The following is an 18872-nucleotide window of genomic DNA, read 5'->3' on the forward strand; positions in this document are numbered from 1 at the left end:
TGAGGTGCAGGGGGTCACATTCCTGTCAGGTCTCTATATTTGGGGTACAGGGGGTCACATTCCTGTCAGGTCTCTATATTTGGGGTACAGGGGGGGTCACATTCCTGTCAGGTCTCTATATTTGGGGTACAGGGGGGGGTCACATTCCTGTCAGGTCTCTATATTTGGGGTGCAGGGGGGGGTCACATTCCTGTCAGGTCTCTATATTTGGGGTACAGGGGGGGGTCACATTCCTGTCAGGTCTCTATATTTGGGGTGCAGGGGGGTCACATTCCTGTCAGGTCTCTATATTTGGGGTACAGGGGGTCACATTCCTGTCAGGTCTCTATATTTGGGGTACAGGAGGTCACATTCCTGTCAGGTCTCTATATTTGGGGTACAGGGGGTCACATTCCTGTCAGGTCTCTATATTTGGGGTGCAGGGGGTCACATTCCTGTCAGGTCTCTATATTTGGGGTACAGGGGGTCACATTCCTGTCAAGTCTCTGTATTTGGGGTGCAGGGGGGGTCACATTCCTGTCAGGTCTCTATATTTGGGGTACAGGGGGTCACATTCCTGTCAGGTCTCTGTATTTGGGGTGCAGGGGGGTCACATTCCTGTCAGGTCTCTATATTTGGGGTGCAGGGGGTCACATTCCTGTCAGGTCTCTATATTTGGGGTACAGGGGGTCACATTCCTGTCAGGTCTCTATATTTGGGGTACAGGGGGTCACATTCCTGTCAGGTCTCTATATTTGGGGTGCAGGGGGGTCACATTCCTGTCAGGTCTCTATATTTGGGATACAGGGGGTCACATTCCTGTCAGGTCTCTATATTTGGGGTACAGGGGGTCACATTCCTGTCAGGTCTCTATATTTGGGGTGCAGGGGGTCACATTCCTGTCAGGTCTCTATATTTGGGGTGCAGGGGGGTCACATTCCTGTCAGGTCTCTATATTTGGGATACAGGGGGTCACATTCCTGTCAGGTCTCTATATTTGGGGTACAGGGGGTCACATTCCTGTCAGGTCTCTATATTTGGGGTACAGGGGGTCACATTCCTGTCAGGTCTCTATATTTGGGGTGCAGGGGGGTCACATTCCTGTCAGGTCTCTGTATTTGGGGTGCAGGGGGGTCACATTCCTGTCAGGTCTCTATATTTGGGGTACAGGGGGTCACATTCCTGTCAGGTCTCTATATTTGGGGTACAGGAGGTCACATTCCTGTCAGGTCTCTATATTTGGGGTACAGGGGGTCACATTCCTGTCAGGTCTCTATATTTGGGGTGCAGGGGGTCACATTCCTGTCAGGTCTCTATATTTGGGGTACAGGGGGTCACATTCCTGTCAAGTCCCTGTATTTGGGGTGCAGGGGGGTCACATTCCTGTCAGGTCTCTATATTTGGGGTACAGGGGGTCACATTCCTGTCAGGTCGCTATATTTGGGGTACAGGGGGTCACATTCCTGTCAGGTCTCTGTATTTGGGTTGCAGGGGGTCACATTCCTGTCAGGTCTCTGTATTTGGGGTGCAGGGGGTCACATTCCTGTCAGGTCTCTATATTTGGGGTACAGGGGTTCACATTCCTGTCAGGTCTCTATATTTGGGGTACAGGGGGCCACATTCCTGTCAGGTCTCTATATTTGGGGTACAGGGGGCCACATTCCTGTCAGGTCTCTATATTTGGGGTACAGGGGGGTCACATTCCTGTCAGGTCTCTATATTTGGGGTGCAGGGGGTCACATTCCTGTCAGGTCTCTGTATTTGGGGTGCAGGGGGGGCCACATTCCTGTCAGGTCTCTATATTTGGGCTACAGGGGGCCACATTCCTGTCAGGTGTCTATATTTGAGGTGCAGGGGGTCACATTCCTGTCAGGTCTCTATATTTGGGGTGCAGGGGGGTCACATTCCTGTCAGGTCTCTATATTTGGGGTGCAGGGGGCCACATTCCTGTCAGGTCTCTATATTTGGGGTGCAGGGGGGTCACATTCCTGTCAGGTCTCTATATTTGGGGTGCAGGGGGTCATATTCCAGTCAGGTCTCTATATTTGGGGTACAGGGGGTCACATTCCTGTCAGGTCTCTATATTTGGGGTGCAGGGGGTCACATTCCTGTCAGGTGTCTATATTTGAGGTGCAGGGGGTCACATTCCTGTCAGGTCTCTATATTTGGGGTGCAGGGGGTCATATTCCTGTCAGGTCTCTATATTTGGGGTACAGAGGGTCACATTCCTGTCAGGTCTCTATATTTGGGGTACAGGGGGGGTCACATTCCTGTCAGGTCTCTATATTTGGGGTACAGGGGGTCACATTCCTGTCAGGTCTCTATATTTGGGGTGCAGGGGGTCACATTCTTGTCAGGTCTCTATATTTGGGGTACAGGGGGTCACATTCCTGTCAGGTCTCTATATTTGGGGTGCAGGGGGTCACATTCCTGTCAGGTGTCTATATTTGAGGTGCAGGGGGTCACATTCCTGTCAGGTCTCTATATTTGGGGTGCAGGGGGGGCACATTCCTGTCAGGTCGCTATATTTGGGGTACAGGGGGGTCACATTCCTGTCAGGTCTCTATATTTGGGGTGCAGGGGGGTCACATTCCTGTCAGGTCTCTATATTTGGGGTACAGGGGGTCACATTCCTGTCAGGTCGCTATATTTGAGGTGCAGGGGGTCACATTCCTGTCAGGTCTCTATATTTGGGGTGCAGGGGGGTCACATTCCTGTCAGGTCTCTATATTTGGGGTACAGGGGGTCACATTCCTGTCAGGTCTCTATATTTGGGGTACAGGGGGGGTCACATTCCTGTCAGGTCTCTATATTTGGGGTACAGGGGGGGGGTCACATTCCTGTCAGGTCTCTATATTTGGGGTGCAGGGGGGGGGTCACATTCCTGTCAGGTCTCTATATTTGGGGTACAGGGGGGGGGTCACATTCCTGTCAGGTCTCTATATTTGGGGTGCAGGGGGGGTCACATTCCTGTCAGGTCTCTATATTTGGGGTACAGGGGGTCACATTCCTGTCAGGTCTCTATATTTGGGGTACAGGAGGTCACATTCCTGTCAGGTCTCTATATTTGGGGTACAGGGGGTCACATTCCTGTCAGGTCTCTATATTTGGGGTACAGGAGGTCACATTCCTGTCAGGTCTCTATATTTGGGGTACAGGGGGTCACATTCCTGTCAGGTCTCTATATTTGGGGTGCAGGGGGGGTCACATTCCTGTCAGGTCTCTATATTTGGGGTGCAGGGGGTCACATTCCTGTCAGGTCTCTGTATTTGGGGTGCAGGGGGGTCACATTCCTGTCAGGTCTCTATATTTGGGGTACAGGGGGTCACATTCCTGTCAGGTCTCTATATTTGGGGTACAGGGGGTCACATTCCTGTCAGGTCTCTATATTTGGGGTGCAGGGGGGTCACATTCCTGTCAGGTCTCTATATTTGGGATACAGGGGGTCACATTCCTGTCAGGTCTCTATATTTGGGGTACAGGGGGTCACATTCCTGTCAGGTCTCTATATTTGGGGTGCAGGGGGTCACATTCCTGTCAGGTCTCTATATTTGGGGTACAGGGGGTCACATTCCTGTCAGGTCTCTATATTTGGGGTACAGGGGGGGGGTCACATTCCTGTCAGGTCTCTGTATTTGGGGTGCAGGGGGGTCACATTCCTGTCAGGTCTCTATATTTGGGGTGCAGGGGGTCACATTCCTGTCAGGTCTCTATATTTGGGGTGCAGGGGGTCACATTCCTGTCAGGTCTCTATATTTGGGGTACAGGGGGTCACATTCCTGTCAGGTCTCTATATTTGGGGTGCAAGGGGTCACATTCCTGTCAGGTCTCTATATTTGGGGTACAGGGGGTCACATTCCTGTCAGGTCTCTATATTTGGGGTGCAGGGGGTCACATTCCTGTCAGGTCTCTGTATTTGGGGTGCAGGGGGGTCACATTCCTGTCAGGTCTCTATATTTGGGGTGCAGGGGGTCACATTCCTGTCAGGTCTCTATATTTGGGGTGCAGGGGGTCACATTCCTGTCAGGTCTCTATATTTGGGGTGCAGGGGGTCACATTCCTGTCAGGTCTCTATATTTGGGGTACAGGGGGTCACATTCCTGTCAGGTCTCTATATTTGGGGTACAGGGGGTCACATTCCTGTCAGGTCTCTATATTTGGGATACAGGGGGTCACATTCCTGTCAGGTCTCTATATTTGGGGTACAGGGGGTCACATTCCTGTCAGGTCTCTATATTTGGGATACAGGGGGTCACATTCCTGTCAGGTCTCTATATTTGGGGTACAGGGGGTCACATTCCTGTCAGGTCTCTATATTTGGGGTGCAGGGGGTCACATTCCTGTCAGGTCTCTATATTTGGGGTACAGGGGGTCACATTCCTGTCAGGTCTCTATATTTGGGGTACAGGGGGTCACATTCCTGTCAGGTCTCTATATTTGGGGTGCAGGGGGCCACATTCCTGTCAGGTGTCTATATTTGAGGTGCAGGGGGTCACATTCCTGTCAGGTCTCTGTATTTGGGGTGCAGGGGGTCACATTCCTGTCAGGTCTCTATATTTGGGGTACAGGGGGTCACATTCCTGTCAGGTCTCTATATTTGGGGTACAGGGGGTCACATTCCTGTCAGGTCTCTATATTTGGGATACAGGGGGTCACATTCCTGTCAGGTCTCTATATTTGGGGTACAGGGGGTCACATTCCTGTCAGGTCTCTATATTTGGGATACAGGGGGTCACATTCCTGTCAGGTCTCTATATTTGGGGTACAGGGGGTCACATTCCTGTCAGGTCTCTATATTTGGGGTGCAGGGGGTCACATTCCTGTCAGGTCTCTATATTTGGGGTACAGGGGGTCACATTCCTGTCAGGTCTCTATATTTGGGGTACAGGGGGTCACATTCCTGTCAGGTCTCTATATTTGGGGTGCAGGGGGCCACATTCCTGTCAGGTGTCTATATTTGAGGTGCAGGGGGTCACATTCCTGTCAGGTCTCTGTATTTGGGGTGCAGGGGGTCACATTCCTGTCAGGTCTCTATATTTGGGGTGCAGGGGGTCACATTCCTGTCAGGTCTCTATATTTGGGGTACAGGGGGTCACATTCCTGTCAGGTCTCTATATTTGGGGTACAGGGGGTCACATTCCTGTCAGGTCTCTATATTTGGGGTGCAGGGGGTCACATTCCTGTCAGGTTCAGCTATGTGGGGTGTTACATAAGTTTTGGCGGTTCAGCAGAGGGGGTATTATTTTGTACGCCCCTCCCTCTTTGGGGAGGAGGGACTCACAAGGCGCAGGCGCAGTAGCCGCAGTGCAGCGAGGACTGAGCCATCTTCCGTGACGTCAAGGCCCTCTCCAGCCGCTCGGCCAATCACCTTGCGCTGAGGAAATGACGCCATGATATCCCTCCGCGGTGACTGAGCCGTGTTCTTCCGCTCGCACCTCTTTGTACGCAGTGCGCTTGGTGGCGGGCGTGAGGCGGCGGAGGGATCCCGGGGCGTGACCGGGCCTACGACCGAGGAGGAGATTCCCGGGCGAGGAGGAGGTGAGGTGCGGGGCCCGGTGCGGGGCGGTACGGGTACGGTACGGGGCTGAGCGCTGCAGGACCGGGGTGAGCCAGGCCGAGACGTAACTCTCCGCCGCCATGTTGCCCCTGGGGACTATTTTGCAAGGAGGAGCATGGTTCGGGGGGCCCCTAGAGTAGGCGAGCGAGGGCCCGTGGGAGGCTCTTGTGGCTGCAGCGATCTCTTGTGGTGCAGAACCTGAGGTATGGACAGCGCCCCCAGGTGGCCAGGGAGGATGAAATGCCGGGAAGAACAATAGAGGGTCCCCAGACACAGGGATCCAGGGGCCACATCAGCTTCATGGGCCCCCTGAGGGTGCAGAGTGTACAGCCTGACACTTCCAGGGGGCCCGAGCTGATCAGATAGCTATATGGATGACATGTGTAACACAACACGTGACACATGTGCACAACATAACAACATGTACACAATATAGTATAACACATCATATACACAATGTTACATATCACATACACAATATAGTATAACACGTCATGTACACAATATAGAATAACACGTCATATACACAATATAGTGTAACACGTCATATACACAATATAGTATAACACGTCATGTACACAATATAGAATAACACGTCATATACACAATATAGTATAACACGTCATATACACAATATAGTATAACACGTCATGTACACAATATAGAATAACACGTCATGTACACAATATAGTATAACACGTCATGTACACAATATAGAATAACACGTAATATACACAATATAGTGTAACACGTCATATACACAATATAGAATAACACGTAATATACACAATATAGAATAACACGCCATATACGCAATATAAAATAACACGTCATATACGCAATATAGAATAACACGTCATGTACGCAATATAGAATAACACGTCATGTACACAATATAGTATAACACGTCATGTACACAATATAGTATAACACGTCATGTACACAATATAGTATAACACGTCATGTACACAATATAGTATAACACGTCGCGTACACAATATAGTATAACACGTCGCGTACACAATATAGTATAACACGTCATGTACACAATATAGTATAACACGTCATGTACACAATATAGTATAACACGTCATGTACACAATATAGTATAACACGTCATGTACACAATATAGTATAACACGTCATGTACACAATATAGTATAACACGTCATGTACACAATATAGAATAACACGTCATGTACCCAATATAGAATAACACGTCATATACACAATATAGAATAACACGTAATGTACACAATATAGTATAAAACATCATGTACCCAATATAGTATAACACGTAATATACACAATATAGTATAAAACATCATGTACACACTACACAAGATAACATAATGTATATATAATAATATATCACCTATAAACAATATAACGTCATGTATACACTATGATATAGAACATAAACATAACGTGTACTCCACATTATTGGCACGTCCGAATAGATATTTGGCATTGCCAAACCTATAGAAAATGTACAATAAAACATGCAGAATATACAATGTCTAATGTACACAATATAATATAACACAAGGCGAAGACAATATACCGTATAATATTATTCCTATCACAGTAGAAATAATAATTAATAATAATAATCTGCATTTTATTTTGAAGTCTGACTTGGAACCTTTTTCAACTTCAGACAATTGAGTCCGCCTCTAACTCTCTGGCTCCGCCCTCCAAATCTCTGGCTCCGCCCCAACTCTCTGGCTCCACCCCTAACTCACTGGTTCCGCCCTTAACTCACTGACTCCACCTCTAATTCCATGACTCCGCCTCCTCAGCCTCGATATGTTCCATGCAGGTTTTTCACTGCATGAGGATGGACTAGGAAGCTGTGTCACATATCTTCATCCCCTCCCAGGACCAGGTTTAGTTGGGTTTTTTATTTACTTATTTTTTTACATTTTTTTAAAATCTAGATTTAAATTTTTTGGGGAGAAAATCATTCAGCCTTAATATAATGTGAACCACCATGTAACATGCTGTATACACACCATACAATATATCATGTACACAATGTAATATATAACACGTGGTACATAATAGAATACACAACCTATTGCATGTACACACTATACAATGTGCCGTGGGCACAATAAAACATAAGATGTCGTGTACGTATCATGTGTACCAGGACTGTGAGGCCCGGCTCCTGCCCTGGGGCTGTGGGACCCGACTCCTGCCCCGGGGCCGAGGGGTGCAGCTCCCGCTCTGGGTCGATTCCTTCATCCAGTTATATAGTATGACTTATTTTAGTCAGGACATCAGATACAACACAGGAGACACAGGGGCAGGTTTATTTTGCCTTGTGCACCAGTTTCTGCCAGTTTGCCTCTTTTTTATTCCGCCCTCACCACCTTCCCATATGTTATGGTGTTATGACGCCTGGCATTGATCACGCCGGTCTTCATACATCACGTACACGTATAATATCACATGTATATAATATAACAGGATTTTTTTCTTGTAGGTCTTGGATAAAGGAATCTTAGTTCTTCAGGTGATCCAGTGACTGGAGGTAAGGGGTTAATGTTGTCACTGTCAGCGGGTGCAAGGCTCTCGATGTAGAATTAGTGTAGGAGTCTGGTCTTACAATCTGTAGCCTTGGGCTCTATTCACACTATTGTGGCTGCGAAACGCAGACAAAACTGCTGTTTATCATTGCCATTGGGCTGGGGCTCAGTTTCCCACATGGGGTATATGTGAGGTGGACATGATGCCAGTGCCAGTCTTGGCTGGTGTTGAGCTGTCCATGTGAGGCCGTCCTCCCTGCTCCTCCTGTTTTTTCGCCCTGGTTTCCGCAGGCATCTTTTTTCTTGTTCTTTATCTGTGGTCTGATTCTCTATCCTGGGTCCCCGGGGCCCTCTCCTCCCATCGATCTTTTCTCTCTTGTAGCACTACCCAGTCCTTCTTCAGGAGTTAGCTGATGGTCCTGCTTTGTCTTGGTCCCGCCCATGAGGATCACTTTAGGGCTTGGTGATTCATCTGTGGTCTGATTCTCTATCCTGGGTCCCCAGGGACCTCTCCAACCACCTCCCATTGCTCTTTTCTCTCTTGTAGCACTACTCGGACCTTCTTCAGGAGTTAGATGACGGTCCTGCTTTGTCTTGGTCCCGCCCATGAGGATCACTTTAGGGCTTGGTGATTCATATGTGGTCTGATTCTCTATCCTGGGTCCCCGGGGCCCTCTCCACCCACCTCCCATCGCTCTTTTCTCTCTTGTAGCACTACTCGGACCTTCTTCAGGAGTTAGATGACGGTCCTGCTTTGTCTTGGTCCCGCCCATGAGGATCACTTTAGGGCTTGGTGATTCATCTGTGGTCTGATTCTCTATCCTGGGTCCCCGGGGCCCTCTCCACCCACCTCCCATCGCTCTTTTCTCTCTTGTAGCACTACTCGGACCTTCTTCAGGAGTTAGATGACGGTCCTGCTTTGTCTTGGTCCCGCCCATGAGGATCACTTTAGGGCTTGGTGATTCATATGTGGTCTGATTCTCTATCCTGGGTCCCCGGGGCCCTCTCCACCCACCTCCCATCGCTCTTTTCTCTCTTGTAGCACTACTTGGTCCTTCTTCAGGAGTTAGATGACGGTCCTGCTTTGTCTTGTTCCCGCCCATGAGGATCACTTTAGGGCTTGGCGATTCATTGAAAAATTACAGAACCGAACATCAACAACTCGATTTAGTTATTACAATATTTTTCAGTTTCGTTCGGACCAAACACGTCTGAACCGGAACGGCTGCTATTATATTGTGCAGTTTCTGCAGACCCCAGAGGAGAACAATAAGCGGAGGCCCAAGGGAGGTGAGCAAACCTAAGTAACAGTGTTACTCGCCTCTCCTGGGCTCCGGCGTAACTCCCTGCTACTTTGTGGCCTCTGACTGACATGATGTGGTGTTGCGACACGTGTCTATTTCATCACGATACAACGGGACATTGAGGCCTAATCAGCGGTCCCTGACGTGAGCCAGATGCACCAAAGACAGCGGGGAGTCACGCTCCTGGCCCCATAGGGGAGACCACTTGTGCCCTCTTATCAGAAATAAGTCACCTGTTCTGAATGGAGCGTCGGTCAGCCGGAGTGCTAGAGATAACCAGGAGTGAATGGTGATGAGTGAGGGGCTGAGCGGTGGGACCCCCACTGACCTGTCCGTTATTCCTACTGACGTCCAGTGTCTTGTGTGTGCAGGAGCCATGGACACGGACCTGTTTATGGAGTGTGAGGAGGAAGAGCTGGAGCCATGGCAGAAGATCAGTGATGTCATTGAGGACTCTGTGGTCGAGGACTACAGCTACCTGGACAAAACCAACACAGGTAATGTCGGCCATTGCCAGGTCACACCTGAGTCCAGTCAGTAAGGGGGGCGTTAGAAGGGTCTTGTGGTAACTATGATGATGGGGGTTGTAGTCTGATCCTTGCACTTGTTGTCCTGCAGTTTCCATCAACCTCCAGCCGGCCACGGCTTCCCTGCCAATAGTGCAGCCGACCCTGGGCAGTCACTATACCACGGCCACCAGCATAACCAACACTATCACCCAGAACACAGACAACACTAAGAAGACTGTGGTCACCCTGATCGCCAATAACAGCGGTACGTGACGTGTACGCCGAGCCGGGGTGCTCTCAGTGTAAATCTGTCTGTCTCCTCATAGTTGTATTTTCTTTCCCTAGGTCCGACACCCATCGTACAACAAAGCGGTCAGCCGCTCATCCTGACACAGAATACCGCTTCGGGCCTGGGCACCATGGTCACTCAGCCTGTGCTTCGTCCCATGCAAGTGATGCAGAATGCCAACCATGCCTCCAACAACTCCATGGCTGCACAGCCCATCTTCATCACCGCGCAGGTACTACAAGGACATGTTCTACTGTCCACGGTCCATAGGGATCGTTTGTCCAATTCTAAGATTGACCTTGTTCCTTGTCACAGGGCTTCCCTGTCCGAAACGTCAGGCCAGTCCAGAACACAGTGAACACCATGAATCAGGTGGGCATCGTGCTGAATGTCCAGCAAGGTCAAACTGTTCGGCCCATCACCATTGTTCCAGGTCAGTGGATTTATCTATTTTTTTTTTTTAACTAGTCCCTTCTCTATGGTGTACTGTTATGTCAACATTGGGAGCCCTCAGAAAAGCACAAAAAACAGCACCCACGTCCTGATATATCAAACTAGGCCTAGGTCCTGGAGGGGGTAACGTGCCAGGTTGCCCATCTCGCCCTCAGTGTCCTCTCTCTCTTTTCAGCAGCGGGCACACAGTTCATGAAGCCAGCAGTTGGGGTGCCCCAAGTGTTTTCTCAAGTGACTCAGGTGCGGCCAGCGACCACCGTCCCTGTGCGTCCTGCCACAAACACCTTCACCACGGTCATCCCCGCCACCCTGACCATACGCAGCACGGTGCCGCAGTCTCAGAACCAGATCAACAAACCCATCTCCAGCACTTCTACCACATCTGCGCCCAGCCAGCCACTCCGACAGATCACTGTTCAGCAGCCCACCCAGGCCCTGGCCATCTCACAGGCCCAGAACAATCCCAACAACAACCCCAAGCTAGGTGAGTACTAGAGGAGTCTCCAGTCACCCGTTCTGGCCGTGCCCAATGCTCGTTGGTCAAATCTTGTTGTACCTTGTGCCTTGTAGTCAACATTTCCAGCTTGGTGGCCATGAAGAGACCTGGTGAAACCAATGACATGGTGAAGTTTGTGAACGCAGTGAGTGGGAGTCAGACCACCACCCAGAACTCTACACAGCTCATCCTCTCTAACACAGTGGGCAACAATGGCACGAGCCCGAGTGTGGGCACCTTACAAAGGGGCATTCAGCTGGAGTCTCTGGGACTGAAAGGTATCCCTTTATTGGCAGCCTTTAATAGTGCATGTAGGATGTGTATATAGGGGGCGCGTGTCCTCACCCTCTGCTCTGCACCTTTTCAGCAGCTGCACCCTCTGGAGCCCAGATGGAGAACCCCGACACTTCCCGGAAGTTCTGCCCAAGGTGTCAGACGCCATTCCGGGTTATGGAGGCTCTTCGAGGTCATATGTGTGTAAGTAACGGCTTATTCCGAGTAGGTAAAGTGAGGAGGCCACGTGACATAGCCCACGTCTGTATACAGACATGGAGCATCGCCAACTCCTATGGGAAAGGCCTGGTCCAATATGGCTACCCATACCATTAGTGGTCACAATGTACGGATGATGTAGGTGAATACAAAGAACGAGTACTGTATATACTCCAGTATAAGCTGAATTTTTCGGCACAGTTTTTGTACTGAAAAAGCCCCCCTCGGCTTATACTCAAGTCAGCAAAAAATAAATAAATTTTTTTTAGGAGGGGGGGGGGGTCTATGACCAGCTGCAAATATCAATGTATAGAATCTCCCATAAAATAGTAGGGGGGGAAAAAGAAGCTTTAAAAAATAAATAAAAGTTGTAAATCCCTCCTTTCCCTAGAATACATACAAAAGTAGAAAATGACTGTGACACACATACACATTAGATAGATATCCCTGTGTCTGACAGTGCCCGGTCTACTGAGTATAGGGGATCTGCAGTGCTCCTGTTCCGTCGGAAAGTGGTTAATAGGAGCACTGCAGATCCCCTATAGTCAGCCAGACTGAATTCCAAGTGGGGGGAAAACCCCAGTCCTCAAGCTCAGGGAAGGGGCAGACAGACAACCAAAACACCCCCTCCCCTTCCCCATCACCCAGCATCTTCTGCACCCAAAAACTCCGACCATTTTAATTTTTGAAATTTTCCAGTAGCTGCTGCATTTCCCCCCTCGGCTTATACTCGAGTCAATAAGTTTTCCCAGTTTTTTGTGGTAAAATTAGGGGCCTAGGCTTATATTCGGGTTGGCTTATACTCGAGTATATACGGTATGTCCTTAAAGGTTATTTGGGTATTGTACGTGTGCCGATCACTCAGGGGTTAATGTTCTTGGCTCTCCCCCTCACATTTAGTACTGCTGTCCTGACCTGGTGGACTTCTCCAAGAAAAGCAAGACTGAAACGGAACTGCCTGCCCAGCCCAGCATAGACAAGACGGTCATTACACCAAGTGGTACGGCGCCCCCTGTGGCCAAACCCCCAGAGAACCAAGCAGATGACGCATCTCAGGGCAAGCTCATCATGCTGGTGGATGACTTCTACTACGGGCGAGATATTGGTCAGACCTACCAGATGCAAGGGCTTCCTAAAGTGGCCACCACCTTCCGCTGTATGCACTGCTCCAAGCGGCTGAAGAATAACATCAGGTGGGACCCCGCTTTACTCTGGCCATAAAACCACAGCCCGGGGGGAGCTCCTTTACGTCACTCTCAATGTCTCTGCTTTCCTCAAGGTTTATGAATCACATGAGGCACCACGTGGAGCTGGACCAGCAGAATGGAGAGGTGGATGGACACACCACGTGCCAACACTGCTACCGACAGTTCTCCACTCCATTCCAGCTGCAGTGTCACCTGGAGAACGTGCACAGCTCCTACGAGTCCACAAGTGAGTAATGGCGCGGGATAGTAAGTCATTGTGGGGGGGGGGGCGGAGGCTTGTCTACTGCTGCGATAGATAAAATGCTGACCCTGCACAAGCTGCAAAAGTGCCACAAATGAGTGGTGACGTCACAAGACTTGTGTGGTCTTCCTGCTGAGCGGCGTTGACCTCACGGGACTTCCTCTTGTCTATTCTGATTTGCATCGGGGTAACTTGTTCGTTTTGTTTTTTTTTCCTTTGCAGCCAAGTGTAAGATTTGCGAATGGGCGTTTGACAGTGAACCGCTCTTCCTGCAACATATGAAAGACACTCACAAACCTGGGGAAATGCCCTACGTGTGCCAGGTGAGTGTCACGCAGGAGGTCCAGCACCTCGTGGCCGATTCAGTGGTTATCCATATAACGGTCCCTTCTCTTCCAGGTTTGTTCTTACCGCTCCTCAATCTATGCGGAGGTGGACACACATTTCAGGCTGAACCACGAGGACTCGCGGCACCTGCTGTGTGTCTATTGTCTGAAGGTATTTAAGAATGGCAACGCCTTCCAGCAGCACTTCATGCGGCACCAGGTACAGTGGTCAATCTGCCATATTGGGTGTCTGGGTGATTGGTGACTCCATGTGATGGACAGAATCTAGACTATGGATTCTTGTCCTGAGTGAGCCAGGGCTACTCCGCTATTACAGTCACGTGCCCAAAAGCAGCGGGAAAGCCTTTAAGGCGGTGGTGAGATGTGTTTCCGGTTTCTGTAAAAAAAAATTTCTTGTTCTTTTTTTTTTTTTTTTTTTTTTTGTGTGTGACGTCTTCACTCCACCTTTGACACAAGAAGAAGAGCGTCTACCATTGCAATAAATGCCGTCTGCAGTTTCTGTTTGCGAAAGACAAGATTGAACACAAGTTACAACACCACAAAACCTTCCGCAAACCTCGCCAGCTGGAGGGTCTGAAGCCGGGCACCAAGGTGAGTCTCACATGGTCATGGCATGTCGTGGTCTCCGCTCTTCTGATCAGCGTGTAACCTGTCCATTGTCTACACACAGGTCACTATCCGAGCCTCTCGAGCGCCTCCACGGGCCCTTCCTTTATCCTCTGACAACCCCTTATTGCCTTTGCCAGACATGACGCCCATTCCTGTGGTTCCTCCTCCAGCAACTTTGGAAATTGACGACTACGCAAAACGGTCAGTCTCGAGGTGCCCAAGAGCTTAGTATAGGCCAGTGATGGCGAACCTTTTAGAGACCGAGTACCCAAACTGCAGCCCAAAACCCACTAATTTATCACAAAGTGCCAACACGGCAATTTAACTTTAATAATGTGCGGATCCACAATTGCAGACAATTATAGACCTGCAAAATATGGTCATACAAATGGGACTTTATAGAGCTTTCTGCTCCACTGTGACCCCCTACACAGTCCAATCTGCTTTACAGTGACCCGCACACAGTACAATCTGCTCCACAGTGACCCCCACACAGTACAATCTGCTCCACAGTGACCCCCCACACAGTACAATCTGCTGCACAGTGGTCTCCACACAGTACAATTTGCTCCACGGTGACCCCCACACAGTATAATCTGTTCCACAGATGGGTGCTCAAAGAGAGGGCTCTGAGTGCCACCTCTGGCACCCATGCTATAGGTTCACCATCATGGGTATAGGAGATTCTGTAGGGTCTCTTGGCACTGTTCATACTATACTATAGACTGCACAACCCAGACTGCGTTTAGTGTGTTTTTGTTTGTATATCTCCATCCTGAATGTCTGCTTGCAGAAGACTCTCAACATGTCCTCCTTGTCATTGTGTATCCTCATGGTTCTTCTCAGGGACGTAGGAAAGCAGTCGTGCCTGGAGTGCAGCTTCGACATCCCAGATTTCCACAATCATTTCCCCACTTACGTGCACTGTTCTCTCTGCCGGTATGGTACCTGCTGCTCCCGAGCGTATGCGAATCACATGATCAAGTGAGTACAGTATAGCAGCGTGTACGTCTGCGCTGTGGTGGTCATTGTAAACCTATCAGGTTTGTAACTGCACCCATTGTCTGTACTTACTCAGCAACCATGTCCCACGGAAGAGTCCGAAGTACCAGTCGCTGTTTAAGAGCTGCCTGCCCAGGTAGGTGCCGTGGTGGTGGGTTAGTGCTTCGGAGGGTCTCGCGTCAGATGGCTGATTCTCATCTTTCCTCTACAGTGAAGAGATGGTGCTAACGTGTTCGTCCTGCCCTTTAGTCACGCGAATTGGCGACGCCATGGCTAAACATCTGGTTTTCAACCCAACACATAGCTTTGCTTCAGTTGTGTGCACGAGTAAGTCTCTCCTTCTATCCTGATCCTGTACCGAGCACTATATATACATCTCCTCACAGACTACAAGATTGTAACGTCATTGTCCTTGTTTCCGCAGATACTACCTCACCGGACCTCTCATGGTATGTACATCCACCACTTATAGATTGCAACCACCGCTTTGCTCTCCATCCATGTCGAAAGTTTTGCCGGGTTTTCATTACATTGATCCATTCTCTTTTCTCTCTCCAAAGGTGTAGGGTCTTGGGACCACGAGAAGAAGTGGTTGATAGGACCAGTCCACAGGTTGTCGAGGAAAGTGAGGTAAAAGAGGATGACAAATGGAAATTATCGCCCATTTCAGATACTCCCAGCCCTGAGGAGAAAGAAGAGAGAATCGATGTGGATGAGCTTGTCGAGATGGAGGACGGAGAAGTCGGGGCGGGCGAAGAGAATGATCAGCAGCTGAGTGTGAAGAAGCTCCGCGTTGTCCTGTTCGCCTTGTGCTGCAGCATACAACAGGCGGCCGAACACTTCCACAACTCTCCGAGATGCATACGGAAATGGCTGCAGAGGTTCCAAGAAGAAAACCAAGATAACCTGTCTGAGGGCAAATATCTCGGCACGGAGGCAGAAGAGAAACTTGCCGAATGGGTTCTGACCCAGAGAGAGCAGCAACAGCCAGTCAACGAAGAGACTCTCTTCCAAAAGGCCACCAAAATCGGACGCTCCCTGGAAGGAGGTTTCAAGATCTCCTACGAGTGGGCAGTGAGGTTCATGCTACGGCACAGTTTAAGCACACATGACAAAGTCGCTGTGTCCAACCGACTGCCCAAGGGAATGGAGGACGGCGCCCAAACGTTTATCAGTTTTGTGCAGCGGCAGATACTCAGTCAGGATCTGCCGTTGTCCATGATCGCCGCCGTAGATGAAATTTCACTCTTTCTTGATCTGGAACTGCTGCATAGTGACGAGCGGAAGGAGAGCGCGCTGCAAACTGTGGGCACAGGGGAGTCGTGGTGCGACATTGTGCTGTCCATTTTGGCTGATGGAAGCCTGTTACCCACGCTGGTGTGTTGTCGAGGCAACTTCAAGAGCTTAGAACATGTCCCCGAATCTATTAGACTAGAAACTAGGGAAGACGGTTTTAATGATGATGAAATCATGGAGCTGTGGTCGTCCATGATCTGGCAGAAGCATGTGGACACTCCAAATAACAAAGGCATGGTGGTGTTGGACTGTCACAGATCACACCTGTCAGATGAGGTGCTGACGCTGCTCAGCTCTACCTGCACGCTGCCTGCTGTCGTTCCCTCCGGTTGTAGCTCAAAGATACAACCTCTGTACGTCTGTATTAGGAGAGCTGTTACCAACTTCTTACATAAGAAGTGGAGAGACCAGGCCCGAGATATGGAGGAGGAAAGCTGCAGCACAGAAATGTTACTCCACCTCGTGGTGCATTGGCTGACGGAGGTCCTCGATATAATAAGCGAACACCCAGAACTAGTCCAGCAGTCATTCCTCGTGGCCAGTGTCCTGCCAGGACCCGACGGCACGGCCAATACGAGCAAGCGTAACGCCGAAATGCAGGAACAGCTTATCGACCTCCTAGAAGGACAACTCCAACTAGGCGACGACGATGACGGCGACCAGGATGAAGACAGCGACGACAGCCCGCTCCAGGACATTTCCTTCCATGAGGTCCTGCATCGGCTCTTCGAAGCGGACAGTGACCCGGAATCTTTCTACGGTTTCGATGAGACTGAGCTGTAGACAGTGTCCCCCTCAACCACACCTTAACCATTCCACCGCCTGTTCATATCGGGGACTTCATGCAACCACCTACATGGTGTTCAGTTCTTATTTATCATGTTCTCTTTCCTAAGGGGGGCGGGCACAACGTCGGGCCTTCTGGTCCACCCCCATTACAGTGATGCTACCTCTCCTGTAGATGAAAACCCCTGGACTCGTAGCGGGGGGAGGGGTCAGGCGCTTCCCTTCCCGTAGTTTAGTTTTTGCATTAATGACCCCCAACCATGAATTATGTACAAAAGATTCTCTAAGGACTGAGTGTTCAGAGCCGGTTACACCAGACGCTGGTCTCCTTCGTTACGACCTCATGAGCAGCGCTCCCTATCTTGTGTTTCCTTTTAACCTCCATTCTCCATCCCCCCCTTCTCGAGACGTTCTGGCCTAGTAACCAGCAGTCGGTAGGACCTCTGTGTACAATACTAAATCTATAGCTTGTATATATCTCAGATGCAGAATAAAGCGGGCACCAGGCCGTTCTGTGTTTTTATTAGGTGAAGATGTGATTTTTTTGATATAATATATATATATATATATATAAAGTGTTCTGTTTATTACACCCCCCCCCTGCCGTGTCCACTTACAAGTCTGGTACTGAGCGAAATAAACCATTTTATGTCACGTGCCCTGTACAGACCCTTTATCTTCCCGAGTTCACAGAATGTCTCTACACTGAGTTTTATTTTTTGTATCGTGTTTACACATTCGTTACCCCTCTTTAAAGTTACGGGATCCCGTGTTCTCCCACATTTGCCCCTGGATGACAACGTTCCCGCGGTGTCGGAGCGAGGGGGGGGTAACGTTGATAAAGAAAGTATGAAACACTAGCGGTTTATAGAGGTAGAGAGCGAGGTGCCCACAGCTCCGAGAACGTGAGCAGGGGAGACCCAAGTTTTAATGTTTTGGTTTTTTTTTTTTATTTTTTTTTTGTAATAAAACTATAAATATTAACTAGTGTATGTGATGATTTGGTCATGAGTTTCTTTCTGGGAGTGGGTGATGTGGAGTGGTGGTGAGTGCAGGTACGTGCCCCACGATGTCACTGGATGCGTCATGGACACACGTGGACAAAATTGTTGGTCCCCCCCCCTCGTTTATTGAAAACAAAAACCAATGGTCACAGAAATAACCGGAATCTGACACAAGTAGTAAATAACAATTCTATGAAAATGAGCAAATAAAAGTCCGAGTTTGCTTTTCGCTCATCACATGGCCTGGACAGAAATGACGGTTCCCTGGAAAATAATGTGACCAAAGGGACCTGTTACATCTCAGGGTGTCCACCAATGAGCATCCCAGGTCCCTACAAGCCTGTATATAAGGTACAGATACTCCGTGTGCTGTATATAGGGTACAGATACTTACTGTGCTGTTTGGTGACCTGTATATAAAGTGCTGGACAAAAGTCTTGGCCCCCCTGCAGTTCTGTCAGATAATCCTCGCTGTCCCCCAGATAATGATCACAAGCACAAACTCTTTGGTAATATCTTCATTTATTTTGTTTGCAATGAAAAAACACAAAAGAGAATGGAAAAAAAAGTCACATCATTGATCATTTTACACAAAACTCCAAAACTGGTGCGGACAGAAGTATTGGCGCCCTCAGCCTAATACTTGGTAGCACAACCTTTAGACACAATAACTGCGCACAACCGCTTCCGCTAACCAGCAATGAGTTTCTTACAAGGCTCTGCTGGAATCTTAGACCCTTCTTCTTTGGCTCCTGCTCCAGGTCCC

The 18872-nt window shown here is 49.3% G+C and overlaps 1 protein-coding gene across 3 annotated transcripts; it reads left to right on the top strand.

Annotated features, from left to right (window-relative positions):
* The first annotated feature begins 5377 nt into the window (after positions 1–5377).
* POGZ (pogo transposable element derived with ZNF domain) lies at positions 5378–18022 on the top strand. Of its 3 annotated transcripts, XM_075261208.1 has the most exons (20): positions 5378–5517; positions 8028–8075; positions 9746–9871; positions 9993–10148; positions 10229–10404; positions 10488–10605; positions 10801–11109; positions 11196–11399; positions 11489–11598; positions 12514–12806; positions 12893–13047; positions 13285–13385; positions 13462–13608; positions 13869–14000; positions 14080–14219; positions 14865–15002; positions 15097–15156; positions 15232–15347; positions 15445–15469; positions 15581–18022. In XM_075261208.1, the coding sequence occupies exons 3-20, from the start codon at positions 9751–9753 to the stop codon at positions 17097–17099; spliced, it is 4020 nt and encodes a 1339-aa protein (XP_075117309.1). In that variant the 5' UTR covers positions 5378–5517; positions 8028–8075; positions 9746–9750; the 3' UTR covers positions 17100–18022. The 3 variants fall into 3 exon arrangements, with proteins under 3 accessions (XP_075117309.1, XP_075117307.1, XP_075117308.1); XM_075261206.1 differs by lacking the exons at positions 5378–5517; positions 8028–8075 and having other exon boundaries at positions 9429–9871; XM_075261207.1 differs by lacking the exons at positions 5378–5517; positions 8028–8075 and having other exon boundaries at positions 9429–9871; positions 15587–18022.
* The last annotated feature ends 850 nt before the right edge of the window (positions 18023–18872 follow it).

This window comes from Leptodactylus fuscus (assembly GCF_031893055.1).
Source record: "Leptodactylus fuscus isolate aLepFus1 chromosome 7 unlocalized genomic scaffold, aLepFus1.hap2 SUPER_7_unloc_1, whole genome shotgun sequence".
Classification (NCBI taxonomy): Eukaryota; Metazoa; Chordata; class Amphibia; order Anura; family Leptodactylidae; genus Leptodactylus; species Leptodactylus fuscus.